This window comes from Oncorhynchus gorbuscha, linkage group LG06, assembly GCF_021184085.1.
Source record: "Oncorhynchus gorbuscha isolate QuinsamMale2020 ecotype Even-year linkage group LG06, OgorEven_v1.0, whole genome shotgun sequence".
NCBI classification, from domain to species: domain Eukaryota; kingdom Metazoa; phylum Chordata; class Actinopteri; order Salmoniformes; family Salmonidae; genus Oncorhynchus; species Oncorhynchus gorbuscha.
The window spans coordinates 87,598,825-87,618,027 of NC_060178.1; the positions used below are offsets into that span (position 1 = coordinate 87,598,825).

Below are 19,203 nucleotides of genomic sequence, written 5' to 3' on the forward strand. Positions count from 1 at the left end.
GGGTAGCTGGAAAGTAGAGCATTGCAGTAGTCTAACCTAGAAGTGACAAAAAGCATGGATTAATCTTTCTGCATCATTTTTGGACAGAAAGTTTCTCATTTTTGTAACATTACGTAGATGGAACAAAGCTGTCCTTGAAATGGTCTTGATATGTTCGTCAAAAGAGAGACCAGGGTCCAGAGTAATGCCGAGGACTGTACTACCATCAAGGTTAATTGTCAGATTCAACAGAATATCACTTTGTTTTTTGGGACCTAGAACATGCATCTCTATTTTGTCCGAGTTTAAAAGTAGAACATTTACCGCCATCCACTTCCTTATGTCTGAAACACATGCTTCCAGGGAGGGCAATTTTGGGGCTTCACCATGTTTCATCGAAATGTACAGTGGTGTGTCATCCGCATAGCAGTGAAAGTTAATGTTTCTGAATGACGTCACCAAGAGGTAAAATATATAGTGAAAACAATAGTCGTCCTAAAACGGAACCTTGAGGAACACCGAAATGTACAGTTGATTTGTCAGAGGACAAACCATTCACAGAGACAAACCGATATCTTTCTGACAGATAAGATCTAAACCAGGCCAGAACTTGTCCATGTAGACCAATTTTGGTTTCCAATCTCTCCAAAATTATGTAGTAATCGATGGTATCAAAAGCAGCACTAAGGTCTAGGAGTACGAGGACAGACGCAGATCCTCGGTCTGACGCCATTAAAAGGTAATTTACCACCTTCACAAGTGCAGTCTCAGTGCTATGAATGGGTCTAAAACCAGACTGAAGCGTTTTGTGTACATTGTTTGTCTTCAGGAAGGCAGTGAGTTGCTGCACAACAGCTTTTTCAAAAACAATTGAGAGGAATGGAAGATTCGATATAGGCCGATAGTTTTTTAAATATTTTCAGGGTCAGGGTTTGGCTTTTTCAAGAGGCTTTATTACTGCCACTTTTAGTGAGTTTGATACACATCAGGTGGATAGAGAGCCGTTTATTATGTTCAACATAGGAGCAGCTCTTTCAGTAGTTTAGGGTCCAGTGTGCAGCTTGACGGTTTAGAGGCCATGATTATTTTCATCAATGTGTCAAGAGATATAGTACTAAACTTGAGTGTCTCCCTTAATCCTAGGTCCTGGCAGAGTTGTGCAGACTCAGGACCACTGAGCTTTGGAGTTATACACAGATTTAAAGATGAATCTGTAATTTGCTTTCTAATGATCATGATCTTTTCCTCGAGGAAGTTCATGAATTTATCACTGCGGAAGTGAGAGCCATCCTATCTTTTGAAATGCTGCTTTTTAGTTAGCTTTGCGACAGTATCAAAAATACATTTAGGATTGTTCTTATTTTCCTCAATTAAGTTGGAAAAATAGGATGATCGAGCAGCAGTGAGGGCTCTTCAATACTGCACGGTACTGTCTTTCCAAGCTAGTCAGAAGACTTCCAGTTTGGTGTGGCACCATTTCCGTTCCAATTTTCTGGAAGCTTGCTTCAGAGCTCAGATGTTTTCTGTATCCCAGGGAACTAGTTTCTTATGGCAAATGTTTTTAGGGGTGCAACTGCATCTAGGGTATTGCGCAAGGTTAAATTGAGTTCCTCAGGCAGGTGGTTAACTGATTTTTGTCCTCTGACATCCTTGGGTAGTTGGAGGGAGTCTGGAAGGGCATCTAGGAATCTTTAGGTTGTCCGAGAATTTATAGCACGACTTTTGATGATCCTTGGTTGGGTTCTGAGCAGATTATTTGTTGCAATTGCAAACGTAATAAAATGGTGGTCGATAGTCCAGGATTATGAGGGAAAACATTAAGATCAACAACATTTATTCCACGGGACAAAACTAGGTCCAGAGTATGACTATGGCAGTGAGTAGGTCCGGAGACATGTTGGACAAAACCCACTGAGTCAATGATGGCTCCGAAAGCGGGTCTGTGGACTTTTCCATGTGAATATTAAAGTCACCAAAAATGTGAGTATTATCTGCCATGACTACAAGGTCTGATAGGAATTCAGGGAACTCAGTGAGGAACGCTGTATATGGCCCAGGAGGTCTGTAAACAGTAGCTATAAAAAGTGATTGAGTAGGCTGCATAGATTTCATGACTCGAAGCTCAAAAGACAAAAATGTATATTTTTTTGTAAATTGAAATGTTCTATCATTTTAGATCAAGGATTAGATGCAATATGGCAGCAGTGCCAAGATATCTCATCAGCCACCTAGTGGAAGGGACTTCGTGGCTCTGAGTTTCTTTCCCCTGTTGCCTTCATCTTCCAAATCCCACCATCATCAGCCACCTCAGAGCGCAAATGGTCCTTGTTTGGGAACACACGCAACAGGCTGACCAATACAAGGGTTGAAAGGTGGTGGCTATCTGGGCAGATTTGAGGCTTTTGGAGCCTGACAATGAGAAACCCTCAACAAGATTGGAAAGTGACTGAAGATGAGATCTCAGAGTCTGATGTTCAATATGTGGACATTGAGGAGGTACAGGGAGAAGACATGGAAGCCTGAGGGGAAGACACCAAGGCTTTAGTTTCTAGACTCATCTTATAGATGCATGTTGAAAATGTTTTTGGGAGATGTGATGGATCATTGGGGATCATTCAATATTCCCTTTAGTTGTAAAGTGAAATCATCCAATGTGAAGAGTCAACTCAATTAAAGTTAAATTCGTAACTAAATTGTTTTATTTTTTATTTCTATTGGAAGGATTTAATATTTTGCAATTGTCTACTTATGATAAGGTAAAAGGTTTCTGTCTCCATATGATGTGGTAAATACTGTATATGCAATGCCAAATACATCTACTTTTTAAAATGGTATTAATATTAATTTGCATATATTCCCTTTAATTCCCACGTAAAGTTTCCACCTCTGAATATTCCCCAAAATGTGCAACCCTACAGTACAAGTAACTATGATAAACCCAAGGGAAATTCTTCAGTTGATTTGCATAGTGATTGACTGTTTACTTCCCAGTCCCAAAGCATTCTCTCTTAATAGCTTATGAAATATGGTCTCTTGATAGTCAGGTTATTGCTCCTTGAAATTCATGCACATGTCGAAGCTGACACTTTGCAATTGGATTTTAATCTTACTTGGGTTTTAGAAACATGAAAGAATCACACAATGGCATATCTGCCAAATACATTTAGAAAAATGTTGATTTATTGTGGGCTGTGGCTTGATTTGAGTACAATTGGACTGTTTAGGTTTAATTCATATGGGTTGACCTCATTTAGTCGACTGGTCCATTGTTTGGTCAACAGACTGTTGGTCGACCCAGATTTCTTTAGTCGAGCAGCCGCAAATATATTATTTTATGGTTCTCAAGATGCCTGTCTCAGTGGTCTAATCCATTTCGGAGGCCACAGGGATGGCACATTCCATCACTCTTAAGACGTGATACTGAAATTGTATATGGTTATATTATGTATGATCAATGGTGCAACACTAATAAATCAAATATTTTATAATGTGCTTTCTCCCACGTTGTATACGGTCGTTGTCTGTGGTTTTGTAACAATTTTCTGTGCGCTGCATAATAAAGTTAACCAGCATATTTGGATTCAGAACAATGCAACAGAGGCAGCAGAAATGAGGGAACAGCCCTTGCCTTAACCTAATTGTCTAAGACAATTGAGGAGAGGGGAAACCCCAACTTAATTAGGTCTATAGCCTAGTGGTTAGAGCGTTGGCGGCAGGTAGACTAGTGGTTAGAGCGTTGGCGGCAGGTAGCCTAGTGGTTAGAGCGTTGGCGGCAGGTAGCCTAGTGGTTAGAGCGTTGGCGGCAGGTAGCCTAGTGGTTAGAGCGTTGGCGGCAGGTAGCCTAGTGGTTAGAGCGTTGGCGGCAGGTAGCCTAGTGGTTAGAGCGTTGGCGGCAGGTAGCCTAGTGGTTAGAGCGTTGGCGGCAGGTAGCCTAGTGGTTAGAGCGTTGGTGGCAGGTAGCCTAGTGGTTAGAGCGTTGCCGGCAGGTAGCCTAGTGGTTAGCGTTGGCGGCAGGTAGCCTGTGGTTAGAGCGTTGGCGGCAGGTAGCCTAGTGGTTAGAGCGTTGGCGGCAGGTAGACTAGTGGTTAGAGCGTTGGCGGCAGGTAGACTAGTGGTTAGAGCGTTGGCGGCAGGTAGACTAGTGGTTAGAGCGTTGGCGGCAGGTAGCCTAGTGGTTAGAGCGTTGGCGGCAGGTAGCCTAGTGGTTAGAGCGTTGGCGGCAGGTAGCCTAGTGGTTAGAGCGTTGGCGGCAGGTAGACTAGTGGTTAGAGCGTTGGGCCAGCATCTGAAGGGTTGGTGGATCGAATCCCCAGCTGACAAGGTAAAACTCTGTTGATCTGCTCCTGAAAAAAGCAGTTAACCCACTGTTCCTAGGCCGTCATTTTAAATAAGAATTTGTTCTTAACTGACCTGCCGAGATAAATAAATAAAAAATCAAATAATCAATGGCCTAACTGTTAAATGTGCCTGGCTTTATAAGTCTTCCATGTATATGTATGAGTGTATATGTAAAGAAATTAGACATATCTTGCTTCTGTTGCCTGTTTTATGTATGTATTTATTTAATTTAAACTTTTTCTCCCATTATTTCGTGATATCCAATTGGTAGTTAGTCTTGTCCCATCGTTGCAACTCCCGTACAGACTCGGGAGACCCGGATGATAATAATAAGTAATGTTGTTATCATTACTAGGCTTTGTATAGTATCCTTGTATAACCACCATCGAGCTGTAGACCTAAGTGTCTTGTTTAGTCTTAATACCATAACTTAGGCCTGTATTTCAATATATAGGCTAATGAATCAATCATTCATTTGCTCATGCCATCACACAGCACATGAGACATTCATGCTTTGAAATGGAATCGAGCATTTTAGTTTTCCAATGAAATAACAAAGGGAGCTTTGAATAATTAGCCTAAACAATAAATAAACCGCAATTAACGAATGCATGCAACTGTTTTTAGTCTGCTGAAATAAAGGCTATCTTTTTTCCCATTTAGCACGGACTCTCTGGTACTTAATTTAGTGTTTACACTTCCAAATGGTCAAAAACAATAATATTGTAGTCTAACAGCAACTGTTTGATCTTGATCTCCAGTAGTTACCACAATTTAGTCAAATGTCTTCCACAGATCTGACCCCTTTCCCTCCTGAGCAACCAGTTAATATTCACCCGTTTCGAGATAATTGTTCACGTCCACAGCATCCGTTTTGTTGTCACGCATTACTGTGTCCGGAGTTTGTTATAACCAGTTTATTGATGTGATTAAGATGGGGCCAGACCTATACAGTGGTTCCTCCTTTTAAAAGTTGCGTCATTCTGCGGCACACCCTGAGTGCTGCCGCAGCATTCTGTGGCAAGTCATTTAATTCTCTGCCATTTTTTTATATTAATGCAAGTTATTGCTGGTTTGACCACCAGAGGGTATCTTTGAGAAGCATTTGATTGTATTGTCATTACCAGAGAATTTAAAACCTTTTTTGTAATAACATAGTATATGGTATTGATTTTAAGAAATTTGGCTTAATTAATTTGACTTAATATTATGGTGTGTCTAATGAGAGGAAAATAAAACCCCCACGGTTTCCGTTAAGATGGAATGGAAAATATGGCGATGTACAACATGACGGTTGAGAGTAGGCTCCAGGAATTGGAGGATTATAAATGGTTTGCCTTCTTTAGACAACTTTGTTCCGATATTTCTGTAAATCTGATATTTATTCCCATAGTAATTTGTTATGGATTCATAACTAAATCAACATCTGCATTTTGAAAGTCCCATGTTAACGACAGTATGTATTGTAGACTGCACAGTCGCCTAATAAATACTGTTAATAAAATGATAAAAAAATACACTTTCAAAATGCAGATGTTGCAATTTAGCTGGTGCATTAATCGGTAAGCTGCTCTAACAGCTGATGCTTAAAGTTAGTGAGGGAGACATTAGGCTTCAGTGATTTTTGCAATTCGTTCCAGTCATTGGCAACAGAGAACTGGAAGGAAAGGCGGCCAAACGAGGAGTTGGCTTTGGGGATGACCAGTGATATATATACCTGCTGGAGCGCGTGCTACGGGTGGGTGCTGCTATGGTGACCAGTGAGCTGAGATAAGGCGGAGCTTTACCTAGCATAGACTTATAGATGACCTGGAGCCAGTGGGTTTGGCGACGAATATGTAGTGAGGGCCAGCCAATGAGAGCATACAGGTCGCAGCGGTGGATAGTATATGGGGCTTTGGTGACAAAATAGATGGCACTGTGATAGAATGCATCCAATGTGTTAAGTAGAGTGTTGGAAGCTATTTTGTAAATGACATCGCCCGAGTCAAGGATTGGTAAAATAGTCCGTTTTACGAAGGTATGTTTGGCAGCATGAGTGAAGGATACTTTGTTGCGAAATAGGAAGCCGATTCTAGATTTAATTTTGGATTGGAGATGCTTAATGTAAGTCTGGAAGGAAAGTTTACAGTCTAGCCAGACAACTAGGTATTTGTAGTTGTCCACATATTCTAAGTCAGAACCGCCCAGAGTAGTGATGCTAGATTGGGAGGGGGTTGCAGACAGGGATCGGTTAAAGAGCATGCATTTAGTTTTACTTGCATTTAAGAGCAGTTGGAGGCCACGGAAGGAGTGTTGAAATAAATAATTTGGTACAGTGTAAGAAAAACGTCAGAGTAATCTGAAATAGGGGGCATAATTCATGTTCAAAGTTACAACATAACATACATAGGCATTTCATCATTAAGACCTTTAGGAAATAATGTCTGGAGGGTGAAAATCCCAAAACATTCGGGCTGATTTTTATTTTGTGGCTGGCAGTTGGCATGGACCAATTTATCTCGTAAATAAAACATGCCAGTGTTTCTTGACTGCATCTCCCACTTTTCACGAGTTCAAAGTATATGTAGTTGTGAACATTAGGGTCCTTTAGCTTTAGTGGGTTTTCTTTGTAGCAGTTCATCTCGTGTTTTCCCCAATGCTAAAGTAAGAGCTTCATCCACATATTGTGGAGAATAGCCTTTTCTTAAAAACCTATTGCGCATCTCTGCTGCTTTTTCTAGATAGTCCTGAAAATGATTTGTTATAAGTTGGGGAGGAGGGGGAGTTTCACACCTAGCTCAATTTGGGGAGGGGAGTTCACACCTAGCTTGACTATTATACAATTCTTTAGTAAAGGTTGAATAGTCAATTGTTCAGCTAATAGCCCATCCTGCTACGCTTGTGAAAAACTAAATACGTTTCCCCCTTTCCACATTTAAGATTCCAATTGATAGTGTTTTTAGCCACAATCGGCCCCAATTAATGCATTTGGGCACAGTCGATAGCGTGCTGGACTTCGGGCTAGAATGTTGAGGGTTCGAAACCTGCTCCCTGCTTGCTATAATGAATGAGTTTGATAAACCTGGTATTGGATATGGTTGAAAAAAAGTTTTTTAAAATTAACTTCATGACAAAATATATGCACTTTATATGCACTTTAATTTGTCTCTACATGACTAACATATTCCTCTCAATTGTACATTTATTGCTTGACTCGTTATGACGTTATAACTACATACATTTGCTACCCCGTAATGTTTGTCGGCCACCTTTGCTGAAGTCACCAGGGACGGGTGGCCCACGTCAAATTCGTCATTGGAACCACTCGATATGATTGGTCATATAAAAACCTTGGAACCCAAATGCATAATGAGTGCTCTAACTCCCCCTTGTGGTGTTCTGGGGCAATGAAGCTGGGTACCTCTAAGTCCCGCGGTGTAAGCTCATGCATGATATGCAACTTTTAAAGGAGAAACCGATGTAGGCAATGCTTACATGTTTCATGTAAAGAGCGCAAGGGTTGAGGAAATAGGGAATGTTTTTCATTAACAAATTAGGGATTTTGGTAACAGAACTTTTCATTCTGAAACAAGTAAAAAAACAAAATGGCTGAAATGTTGTTGCTTCAGCACGGACAGAGCAAGAAATACTTGCTGTGCTGCAGTAGGGAGAAGAGCAATACAATGTCACACAGGCACTCGCTGTCATTTTTTAACACCGTGTGACCGTCGTGCTCATTCTTGAGTCATTTGTGTCTCAATTATTTGATCAAAGTGTGCTTAAAGCATCAGATACACACTGTATATGTAGTGAATTATTTTCAAACACATAGGGTGTGTCTCTATATATGGGAAATTCAAGACCAATCAATTGGTCGAAAAACAGGATAACTCTTGGGTGACCAATATTTTTTTTAGTTGAATAAAAATAACTTTCTTTCACTACTCAACATGCTTTAATGAGTAAGTACAAACATATGTTGGGGGAAAAAACATTTATGGCTTTTATCAAGCTGCCAGTTAAGTGACAGGCCCGCTTCTCAACTCTAGTAACATTTGTGGTTAAGTATCTCAAATAACACAATCCAGCATTTTCTTTTGGTATTTTGTTTTTGCTTCTCAAGTATATTTTCCTCTTAAGAACTTTCACCTGGGCATCACAATGCGAACAAGTAGGAAAATATTTTTTTACGTTTATTAATTAAGACTGATATTACAATCACTTTATTAGCTATAAAATTCAGAACATGTGAGAGTATGCCTGATGACTCTGATATGCAAAGTGTTCTGTCATGCAGATAGTTTGATAACTTAAACAAGTCTCCCTTGGTCATTCCTAATTCCTCCTAAGACTTAAGTTCATTTTACACAATCCCTGTCTCTATTCCACAGATCTTGTTAAATGCCTATTTGCAATGACTTCATTTATTGTTCTTCATAAACACAAAATCCAAAATGTTTTCAGTGATGTTTCTTTCAAGTGTTGACATCAGCCTTATAACAAGGCCCTATAAACATGATTTTCCCATACTCGCTCTTCCTTCACCCATTGCCTCCAGGGAGTGCTGATCTAGGATCAGGTCCCTTTTGTCCATGTAATCTTATTCATTATGTTCTAAAAGGTAAAACACCTACTTTGAGACTGTTTTTGAAGACAGGCCCACATTTGCACCCCCTTAGACCTTCAGAACAAAGTTTCTGAAAATAGGAGCACAACTCCTACCTTTTTTTATATGAAGTCAGTGTGGACAACCTAAAGATCCATCGTTGGATGGTTCTTACAACTGTCAGCTGTATTTGGCCACTGAAGTAGGGTAGAGTCTGAAATGCTACCCTATTCCTTATGTACAGTAGTGCACTAAAGTAATGCACTGCATGGTGAATAGTGTGTCTTTTCAGACGCAGGCCTTATATTAGCTCTGGCTTTGGGCAGTTTCCTGTTTACTAACACTGTGGTTTGTGGGTAACATGTCTACTATGAACAAGCCTATACTTACTGTGCCTTCCCTAATGTATCTTTTTCAGGTTTGACGAAATTGCAAAGAAGAGCAAAGTTGAGTACCATGCAGGTGGCTCCACCCAAAACTCAGTGAAGATTGCCCAGGTTTGTCTCTTCTCTGGGCCTTTTCCTTTCCTCTCTGTGTGTGTGTGTGTGTGTGTGTGTGTGTGTGTGTGTGTGTGTGTGTGTGTGTGTGTGTGTGTGTGTGTGTGTGTGTGTGTGTGTGTGTGTGTGTGTGTGTGTGTGTGTGCGTGCGTGCGCTACAAATGGCACAATATTCCCTATGTAGTGCACTACTTTTGACCTGAGTCCTATGGGCCCTAGTCACTATATAGGGACAGGGTGCCATTTGGGACGCATTCTGTATCTCTGTGTTGTGAAGTTACAGTAGTGTGCTTGTTGCAATCTTAGATTTGTCAGCCAGGCAGTGCTGGAAATGGAGAGTGTGGGCTGCTGTAACAGTTAGTTGACATTTAAAGTTTTAGGCTCTGCAGATATATCAGACCTGTGACAAAGAGGAAACAGGGCGGTGGGGGGGATTAATAATATTGTCAATGTGATCTATTTGACCTAATTTCCAGAGACATATCAAGCATCAATTAGGAAGAATTACATATCGATGCAATTAACATGCCACAACAAATTATATCAAACAAATGCTGATCTCCTCTCTGGCTGTTCCACAGATTCCAGCTTCAAAAAGAAAACCGGGGGATTGGCCCCGTAATCTAAAATAGCAATATTGACTGATGGGAAGATGATTTATATTACGAATCCCATTTTCTATTCTGAATGCAATAAGTCTACATATTTGACATGCGCTTGATTAGCTGTTGTTGATAAGCCTTTGGTCTGTTCACAATAAACAAAGGAAATAAAACCACTCAGCTGCCCGAGATATTGCTGCTTCTAAAGAGAGAAGATGGGTGAAGGTGCTAATTGACAGAATGATGTGGGTCAGAACCACCATTTACGTGTGTACGTTTGTTTTATTTTACCTTTATTTATCCAGGTTAGTCTCATTGAGATGAAAAATAGATTTTAAGAGAGACCTGGTCCAACCAAGACTGTTTGTGTGTTTTAGAGAGAGTGAGAGATGTGTGGGGGGGCGGCAAGCAGCATCTTCCTGATGTACAGACATTAAACATCCTTTTCAAAGAGAGATACCAGGAGAGAGTGGCAGCCAGAAGAAGAAAAAGAGCAACCGTCTGGGGGAGAGAAAGCTTTGCACCTCCATCTCAAACTCTCTTATTAAATTATGAAGATCAGAAACATTTACCTCCCTCTCTAAAGACGTCTGCAGACACGGAGAGAGAGACACAAACTACCAACTGTAGTTCATTTTTTAATTTTTAATTTTGCGCTCTATTTGGTTTGCCGCCTCCGTTTTGACCCACTTCAGTGTTGTATTCAGTTTGACTCGATTACAACCTTGAACATTCAGAGACAGATATTTTCTTTAACACTGATTATTTCATGTCCTCACTTCGTGTAGCAAGTTGGTTAGAAACCCATACATTCAGTTGGGTCTGGGATTCTGCAGTTAAGACCTAGACTAGACCTTGACAAGACCTTGACAAGTAGCTAGTGTTCATGTTTTATTTAAGAAGACGTTGAGGGAACCACCTCAGGCCGTGCTCAAGCTCCCATGTGAAATTAGATGGAGAATGAGAATTGCACCGTTCACTGCCAACAACCAACGAACACTGAACAAAGCTTTTTTATGTTCTATTTTAATGCCTTTCAGAAAACGTTCACCGCTCATTTAAATTGACTTTATAAACACGGCATACCAGAACCTCGGTTTGTTTGAGGTGTTACCCTCGTTTACAGTATTCGATGTCAGGAAGTAGTTTCTCCTAATACTGTATAATATGTCATTATAAAAATATATAATGTACACCCCCCAGCTTTCTACCTAGCAGTCTCAGAAAAAATATGATTTTAGAACATTTACCTTGAAGCGTTGTTGGCTACTGCTTTTTCAATCCCTTACTTTAACAGGTGAGATGGTGGTGCTTCTTTAAACGGTTGTAACATCAAAACCGGGATGTATTGTGGGAGCAGAAACCTTCAAACACGATGATATGCACTGCAGCACTGAATCCACTTCAAAGGGCCTCAGACAGACTAAATTAGATGCTTGTTCTGTTCCAGGGGAGGGCAGCCAGGTTCACTCAAAATTTCCATCACCACCACTGGAAGAGGGAGGGACGAGACAGAGGGACTGAGAGGAATGTTCAGAAGATTTAATAGTGAAATTGCTGCACACACAGGATGCTGGGAACCCTAGGTGTGGGGGCGGCTCAATGACTGGCTGTCAGCTGTGGAATGCATCCCAAAATGGCACCTTATTCTCTACATAGTGCACTACTTTTGACCAGGCCTCATAGGGATCTGGTCAAAAGTAGTGCACTATGTAGGGAATAGGACGCTATTTGGGACTTGGCCTACATCTACTGACAGCCAGTCATTGATCCGCCCCCACACCTAGGGTTTCCAGCATGTTGTGTGCAGCGACCGAAGCTGCTTCTCTCTTCCCCACACAGAAGCACCTGGTTCATTTGATGCTCTAATGAGTTAATTCAGGGTTTCCCAAACTCGGTCCTCGGGACCCCAAAGGGTGCACGTTTTGGTTTTTGTCCTAGCACTACATAGCTGACTTAAATAATAAACTAATCATCAATCTTTGATCATTTTAATTATGTCTGTGTCATCAGCATATACATATCTGTCATCAAGGAACAACCTCAGCCGGGAAGAGAACAGAATGAACAGACAATTTTAGGTAAAACTATAATTGATCAAAGGGGGAAGCTACGCTAGCCTCTGTTAGTTTTGTCCTCTTCCTGTAACTGCCCACTCTCACTTCAAAGGCTGTTAGCTGGACTGCATGTTAGTAGGTCATCAATTTAGGGATACAAACTTGTCACTTTTAAGAAATATCTGTGGGGGGGTGCTATAAAAGTGGGGCGCAAAACAGATGTTCTCCCTGTTTGATCACTGCCTGTCCATCATGCACTCCATTCAACAAACTTTTTGTTTGACTGAAAGATTGGAATGCAACTCGAGGTATGCAAACGGTGTTAGAATGTTTTGCTGATGAGAAGCATCAATAATATACATTTTTATTTTTTTAATATACATTTTTTAAAATTGTTATCAAGCTAACAATACCACCCACTTGCCTCAGCTAACTTTGTGTGGCCTCAGCTTACTTCACCTGTCTGTGTGTAATAACACATGGAACACTTTAATTCATTGGCGAAAGCGAGGGAGTTGGTTGCTTTATTATTAAAACTAGTATGGTAGTACAGGCAGGCAGCAGTGTATATTGGGGGCGTGACATCCCAATACATCTTAACAATGATACCAATGATGTCACGATCGTTATAATGAATGTCGGACCAAGGCGCAGCATATGTTGAGTTCCACATAATATTTAATAGTGAAGCTTAACCAAACAAACGAAACAACAAACCGTGACAACAGAGGTGCAACATACACTTACTCAAAACAATATCCCATAACACACAGGTGGAAAAAATGCTACATAGTATCATCCCCAATTAGAGAGGACAGCCAGCTGCCTCTAATTGGGAATCATACTAAAACACCAACATCGAAAAAACAAACTAGAACCCCACATAGGAAATATAAACTAGACTAAACCCCTAGTCACGCCCTGACCTAATCTACCATAGATAATAAAGGCTTTCTATGGTCAGGATGTGACAAATGAGCAAGTGGTGACCTGTCTGTGTAATGACCTTAGGCAAACCCACATTACCACACTGTGTGTGGCTATTCTGTAGTTATGTAGAACATTAGAAAATCAAATATAATTGTTATTATTATACTGTGTTATTGCCATAAGTGTAATTGATTTATCGTTTCATTTACAGAATGAGAGAATTTGAGGAGAGGAATGCCCTGACGGTGTCTAGGCTTGAATCAGAGTTGAGGTGCAATTGGAGTTGGGCCTGGCTAAAATTGAATGCAAAGACGGATGTCAAGGGAGTGCAGAAACCCTTCCCAAAGTAAAAAAACTAAATAAAAAGTAGACAAGGCAGATCATGCAATTTGCATCCTCTGCTGTAAGAATATCAACTATAGAAGCAAGAGCTCCCAAGCTCTTTTGGCACATTGCCAAAAAAGAAAGTGCACACTATTTTGACAACACTGTGTGATGCCAGGGACACCGATGCCAATAACACAAGGCCCTGAAAAGATGAGAGAAAGGGTGCAAGTGCCAGTCCCTGCCTGTGAAAGAGTTGCAAATGCTGAGGTGGGTGCATTTAAGCCAACACAGGCTGGTCAGTATTTCATGCGTTACTATATCAATATGATATCAGTGCACCAACTCTTTGGTAGGTATTGCTACCTTCAGGAGTCTCTATTATACAGATGTACCAGAAAGACTGTCAAGTTGTCAAGGGATTCTAAGAACATCCGCACTGCAGCAACAAAGGTCAGAGACAGGAGAACCTGATGATGAAGAGGAGGCAGGAGTATGGTTGCCAGCCAACATCCAGACGACCATGAAGACTGCATAGCGACAATGCAGAGACAAAAAAAGATAAATCATTTTAAAATAATAACACAAGGAAGAAATCACAATGAGTAACGATAACTTGTCTATATACACAGAGTACCAGTACCGAGTTGATGTGTAGGAGTCAATTAAAATTGTATTTGTCACATGCGCTGAACAGGATTTCCATGAAATTATTACTTGCAAGCCCTTAAAACCAACAGTGCAGTTCAAGAAATATATACAGGGGGTACCGATACTGAGTGAGTATGCAGTGTACAGGTTAGTTGAGGTAATTTGTACAGGTAAGGGTAAAGTGAATATGCATAGATAATAAACGGTGAGTAGCAGCAGTCTAAAAACAATGGGGGTGATCAATGTATATAGTCTGGGTGGCCATTTGATTAATTGTTCAGCAGTCTTATGGCTTGGGGGTAGAAGCTGTTAAGGGGCCTTTTGGACCTAGACTTGGCACTCTGGTACCGCTTGCCTTGAGGTAACAGAGAGAACAGTCTGTGACTGGGGTCTTTGAAAAATAATCTGGCCTTCCTCTGACACCGCCTGGGATATTGGTTCTCGATGGCAGGAAGCTTGGCCCTAGTGATGTATTGGGCCATACTCACTACCCTCCATAGCGCCTTGAGGCTGGATGCCGAGTAGTTGCCATACCAGGCAGTGATGCAACCAGTGGTGTAGCTGTAGACATTTTTGAGGATCTGAGGGCCCATGCCAAATATATTGAGGGGGAAAAGGTGTGGTCGTGCCCTCTTCACGACTGTCTTGGTGTGTGGTCCATGATGATTCCTTAGTGATCTGGCCCGAGAAACTTAAAGCTCTTGACCCGCTCCGCTACAGCCCTGTCGATGTGGGCGTGTTTGGCCCTCTGTTTTCTGTAGTGACAATCAGCTCCTTTGTCTTGCAGACGTTGAGGGAGTGGTTGTTGTCCTGACATCATACTACCAGGTCACTGACCTCCTCCCTATAGGCTGTCTCGTCACCGGTAATCAGGCCTACCACCGTTGTGTCGTCAGCAAACTTAATGATGGTGTTGGAGTCGTGCACGGCCATGCGATCATGGGTGAACAGAGAGTACAGGAAGGGACTAAGCACACACCCCTGAGGGGCCCCTGTGTTGAGGTTCAGTGTGGCTGATGTGTTGTTGCTTACCCTCACCACCTGGGGGCAGCCTGTAAGGAAGTCCATGGTCCAGTTGCAGAGGGAGGTGTTCAGTCCCAGTGTCCTGAGCTTAGTGATGAGTTTGGAGGGGACTATGGTGTTGAATACTGACTCAATGAACTGCATTCTCAACTAAACAAAGAGAACTAAGTCTTAGTCTAGTCAGAAAGGAAGAAGGATAACATGTAGGTAAGTGTAGGCTAGGTATGTGAGTGATAACCTCTTATGTATATTATATTGATTCTGTCTGGTCCTCTCCCACTGTCACTGTTCCTGTTCCACTGACAGGGGCGGGGGGGGACGACTTTGCCTAGGAGAACGTGGCTGCTAATGAGTGAGTGTAGGCTAGATATCCGAGTGAACCGGTTACTGTTTATTATTTTGAGCATCAAAATAAAATATTTTACTTAAAAATAATGGGGGTTATGAGGTTTGTTGATTATCGAGATTAGTTCAAATATGTATTCTCTGAAATGATGAAAAGTATGCAACATTTTTTTGTCACCTTTTTGGACTCTCACCAGTTTGCGTCTCTGTCAATTGATGCAAAGTCAGTCAGTTCCCTAGGAGTGTTTTTCTCTGAACCTCTCTTGTGATCCATTCAGCCACAGCATATCCAGCTTTATACAACGGGTGGCTCTAATCCTGAATGCTGATTTGGTTAAAACCGCATTCCAGCCGGTGTCTATTCCACAAGTTACCACAGGCATTTTAACGATTTAGCCAATTTACCCTGTTGCATCTGACTGCGCAATCCATTATCTCATCAGCACAGCCAGGTAATTTCTGAACTAGATCTCCACTATAAAAAGCATCAAGACATTATCTTTCACACTGTGTGACACACTGCACACCCCAGTTCCATGGCAGGTGTCAGTCTCAACACAATAGTAATTTCCCTATCTGTGTTCCTGTTCCTCTCACATCAGCTTTAGTTGCCAGAAAGCCACTGAAAGTTGTGAGCTTGTCTGCAGAGCTCTTTGGTTGTGATTCCCTAGAAACAGGGATGTGTGTGTGTGTCTTTTTTTTAAACAACATGCCCTGAAGGGGTATCCTGTATCAAGGATCACCTACTGGAGCGCTCTGTATACCCACTGTAAGGTTACACAGCGATCTCTCGATTCTCTCGCTCTTCTCTCTCTTTCTCATTCTTCTCTCTTGCTCTTCTCGCTCATTCACCCTCTCACCCTCTCTCGATCTTCTCCTGCCCCCCTCTCTCTCTCTCTCTCTCTCTCTCTCTCTCTCTCTCTCTCTCTCTCTCTCTCTCTCTCTCTCTCTCTTGCCCTCTCTCTCTCTCTCTTGCCCTCTCTCCTCATTGCCCTCTCTCCTCCTTGCCCTCTCTCTCTTGCCCTCTCTCCTCCTTGCCCTCTCTCTCTTGCCCTCTCTCCTCCTTGCCCTCTCTCCTCTTTGTCTTCTCTTGCCCTCTCTCTCTCTCTCTCTCTCTTTGCTCTCTCCTCTTTACCCTCTATCTCTCGCTTGCCTTCTCTCCTCCTTGCCTTCTCTCCTCCTTGCCTTCTCTCCTCCTTGCTTTCTCTCCTCTTTGTCTTCTCTTGCTCTCTCTCCTCTTTGTCTTCTCTTTGCCCTCTCTCTCTCTGCCCTCTCTTGCCCTCTCTCTCTCTCTCTGCCCTCTCTCCTCCTTGCCCTCTCTCTCTCTCTTTGCCCTCTCTCTTTGCCCTCTCTCTCTCTGCCCTCTTGTGCCCTCTCTTGCCCTCTCTCTTTGCCCTCTCTCTGCCCTCTCTTGCTCTCTCTGTCCTCTCTTGCCCTCTCTCTCTGCTCTCTCTGTCCTCTCTTGCCCTCTCTCTCTCTCTTCCCTCTCTTGCCCTCTCTCTCTCTGCCCTCTCTTGCCCTCTCTCCTCTTTGCCTTCTCGCTCTTTCCCTCTCTCTCTGCCCTCTTGCCCTCTCTTGCTGTCTCTCTCTGCCCTCTCTCTCTCTCTGCCCTCTCTCTCTCTCTGCCCTCTCTCTCTCTCTGCCGTCTCTCTCTCTCTTTTCTTTTATCTCACATGCAGAGCCCATACAGTACAGTGAGGAGAGGGAAACAATCTTATTTCTCAGTCATCATACCGTCTAGGGAAAATGGTGGCCCTACTTTTTAGCATGTGAGCATGCAGTGGGTGTGTGTATGCCTTACGTGGGCGTGCAGTGTGTTTATCACCGGTGACAGCGTTGGGGGAGTTAGGGGGGGTGACTGGAGGGCTAGTATCAGGAAGCACAGTCAATTCATTTACAACCAACATCAAAGTCCACCTACAGCTCCTTAGGGTCTGGAGATTGAAGTTGTCTGTGAGAGAAGCCAGTCTCTGGCTGCATCACAAATGGTATCATTTTTCCTTTATAGTGCACTACTTTTGAATCGGGCCCATAGGGATCTGGTCAAAAGTAATGCAGGATAAAGGGAATAAGGTGGCATTTGGGACTCACACCCTGTGTCGTTCTAGTAGATATTTCTGCCTGCTACCTGGGAGCTAGATTGTATTACAAAATGCAAATGGAATGTTTCTTGTAAACTGGGTGTTTTTTCATTATGATCCTCATACATCAACTGTATTGAATTGAACTGTTATTTTTCATAACTATAGGGGGTCCTCTGAATTTTTCATTGGCCTATAGGATAGATGAGGATTTGTAAATGACGGCAAACATACTCTTAATCATAGTTTCTGACTTTTTTTGTGATTCTATGTGATGTTTGTTTAATTGATGATGCAATTCAATATAATGTTTTGAGTATAGCTTTAAAAACGTTGATAAATTTTCCCTGTCTTTGTTATGGTTCTGATGCCTGTTTAACATTTCCTCAGATTTTGTCAATCGTGGAGAAAGGAGTTTTGTCCCAAATGGCACTTTATTCCCTACACAGTGCTCAACTATTGACCAGGAAACATAGGGCTCTGGTCATAAGTAGTGCACTAGGTAGAGAATAGGGCGCCATTTGAGACGCCACCCAGGGTGTGTGTAAAGGGGCCCAGGCTAGGCTTGGATAGGACTGAGGAGTTTGGGCAGAGTTCTTAATTGGAACCTCATGTGCCTAACAGTACACTGTTGAAAAGTTTCTTTATAAAAAAACAACCGACTCAGAAAGACCCTCACCAGCTCATATTTTGTAGGGATACTTCAACTGGGTTCTATTTCTTATTGTATGCACTTATTCCTGAGGGTGAAAATATTCCATGACCTCATGTTTGGCTTTACAGCTTGTTCTGTTAAATAAAGAACGAGCAAGAGAGAAGGCAACTTGCCTCCTCCCATTTGTATGGACTGAATCAAGAATTGCCCCAGGTCTGTTACCACTTAATGAGAGCAGGGAGGATCATGGTGAAAGGGGAGAGGGTTTTGTGTTACAGGCTATGTACATTCTGGATATTTGGGGAGAGGATGTACTAACATGAAAAATGAAATCCATTTAATATTTTCCTGTACTGTTTACGGCGCACATCCGATCCTTAATCACACTCCTTTACGATGCAAGTTGAAGCAAATGTTCTCATACTGCCTCTGGGGAGATCTGAGGGGCGTTAGTTTGAGCCCTTAAAAAACGAATTGTTCTTTACTTTAACTGAAGAGCTTTGATTTCTTGATCACTCGCGCGCGTGCGCTCTCTCGTGTGTGTGTGTGTGTGTGTGTGTGTGTGTGTGTGTGTGTGTGTGTGTGTGTGTGTGTGTGTGTGTGTGTGTGTGTGTGTGTGTGTGTGTGTGTGTGTGTGTGTGTGTGTGTGTGTGTGTGTGTGTGTGTGTGTGTGTGTGTGTGTGTGTGTCCCAGTGCAGCTGTACTTAAATGAGAATACTAATGCCTGATTAAAAGCAGACCCCTGGTGAGCCTTTGGAGTTTCTCTCACCCATCGTGGAACAGAGCTCAAGTACACCAGAGCTCAAGTACAAACAAAGCCTCTTGTTTGTTTAAACACAGGTTTAAGTGTGTGTGTGTGTGTGTGATTTTAAGACGGGTTAATTGCAACACCACCAGTAGTGCTATGATCCCACCGCTGGCCCTAATTCATACCCCATTCCTCTGCTATGGAGGGGTCACAGCCCATTAAGGCTTAGCCCTCATTCATACCCCATTCCTCTGCTATGGAGGGGTCACAGCCCATTAAGGCTTAGCCCTCATTCGTACCCCATTCCCCTGCTATGGAGGTGTCACAGCCCATTAAGGCTTAGCCCTCATTCATACCCCATTCCCCTGCTATGGAGGGGTCACAG

At 42.3% G+C, this 19,203-nt stretch overlaps 1 protein-coding gene across 3 annotated transcripts in view; it reads left to right on the forward strand.

Moving 5' to 3' along the window:
• adkb (adenosine kinase b) overlaps positions 1-19,203 on the forward strand; it is a 300,684-nt gene that overhangs the window by 59,583 nt on the left and 221,898 nt on the right. For all 3 annotated transcript variants that reach the window (XM_046354435.1, XM_046354434.1, XM_046354436.1), the window contains one exon: positions 9,324-9,402. In XM_046354435.1, coding sequence (XP_046210391.1) covers positions 9,324-9,402 — 79 coding nt within the window. The remainder of the gene's footprint in view (positions 1-9,323; positions 9,403-19,203) is intronic.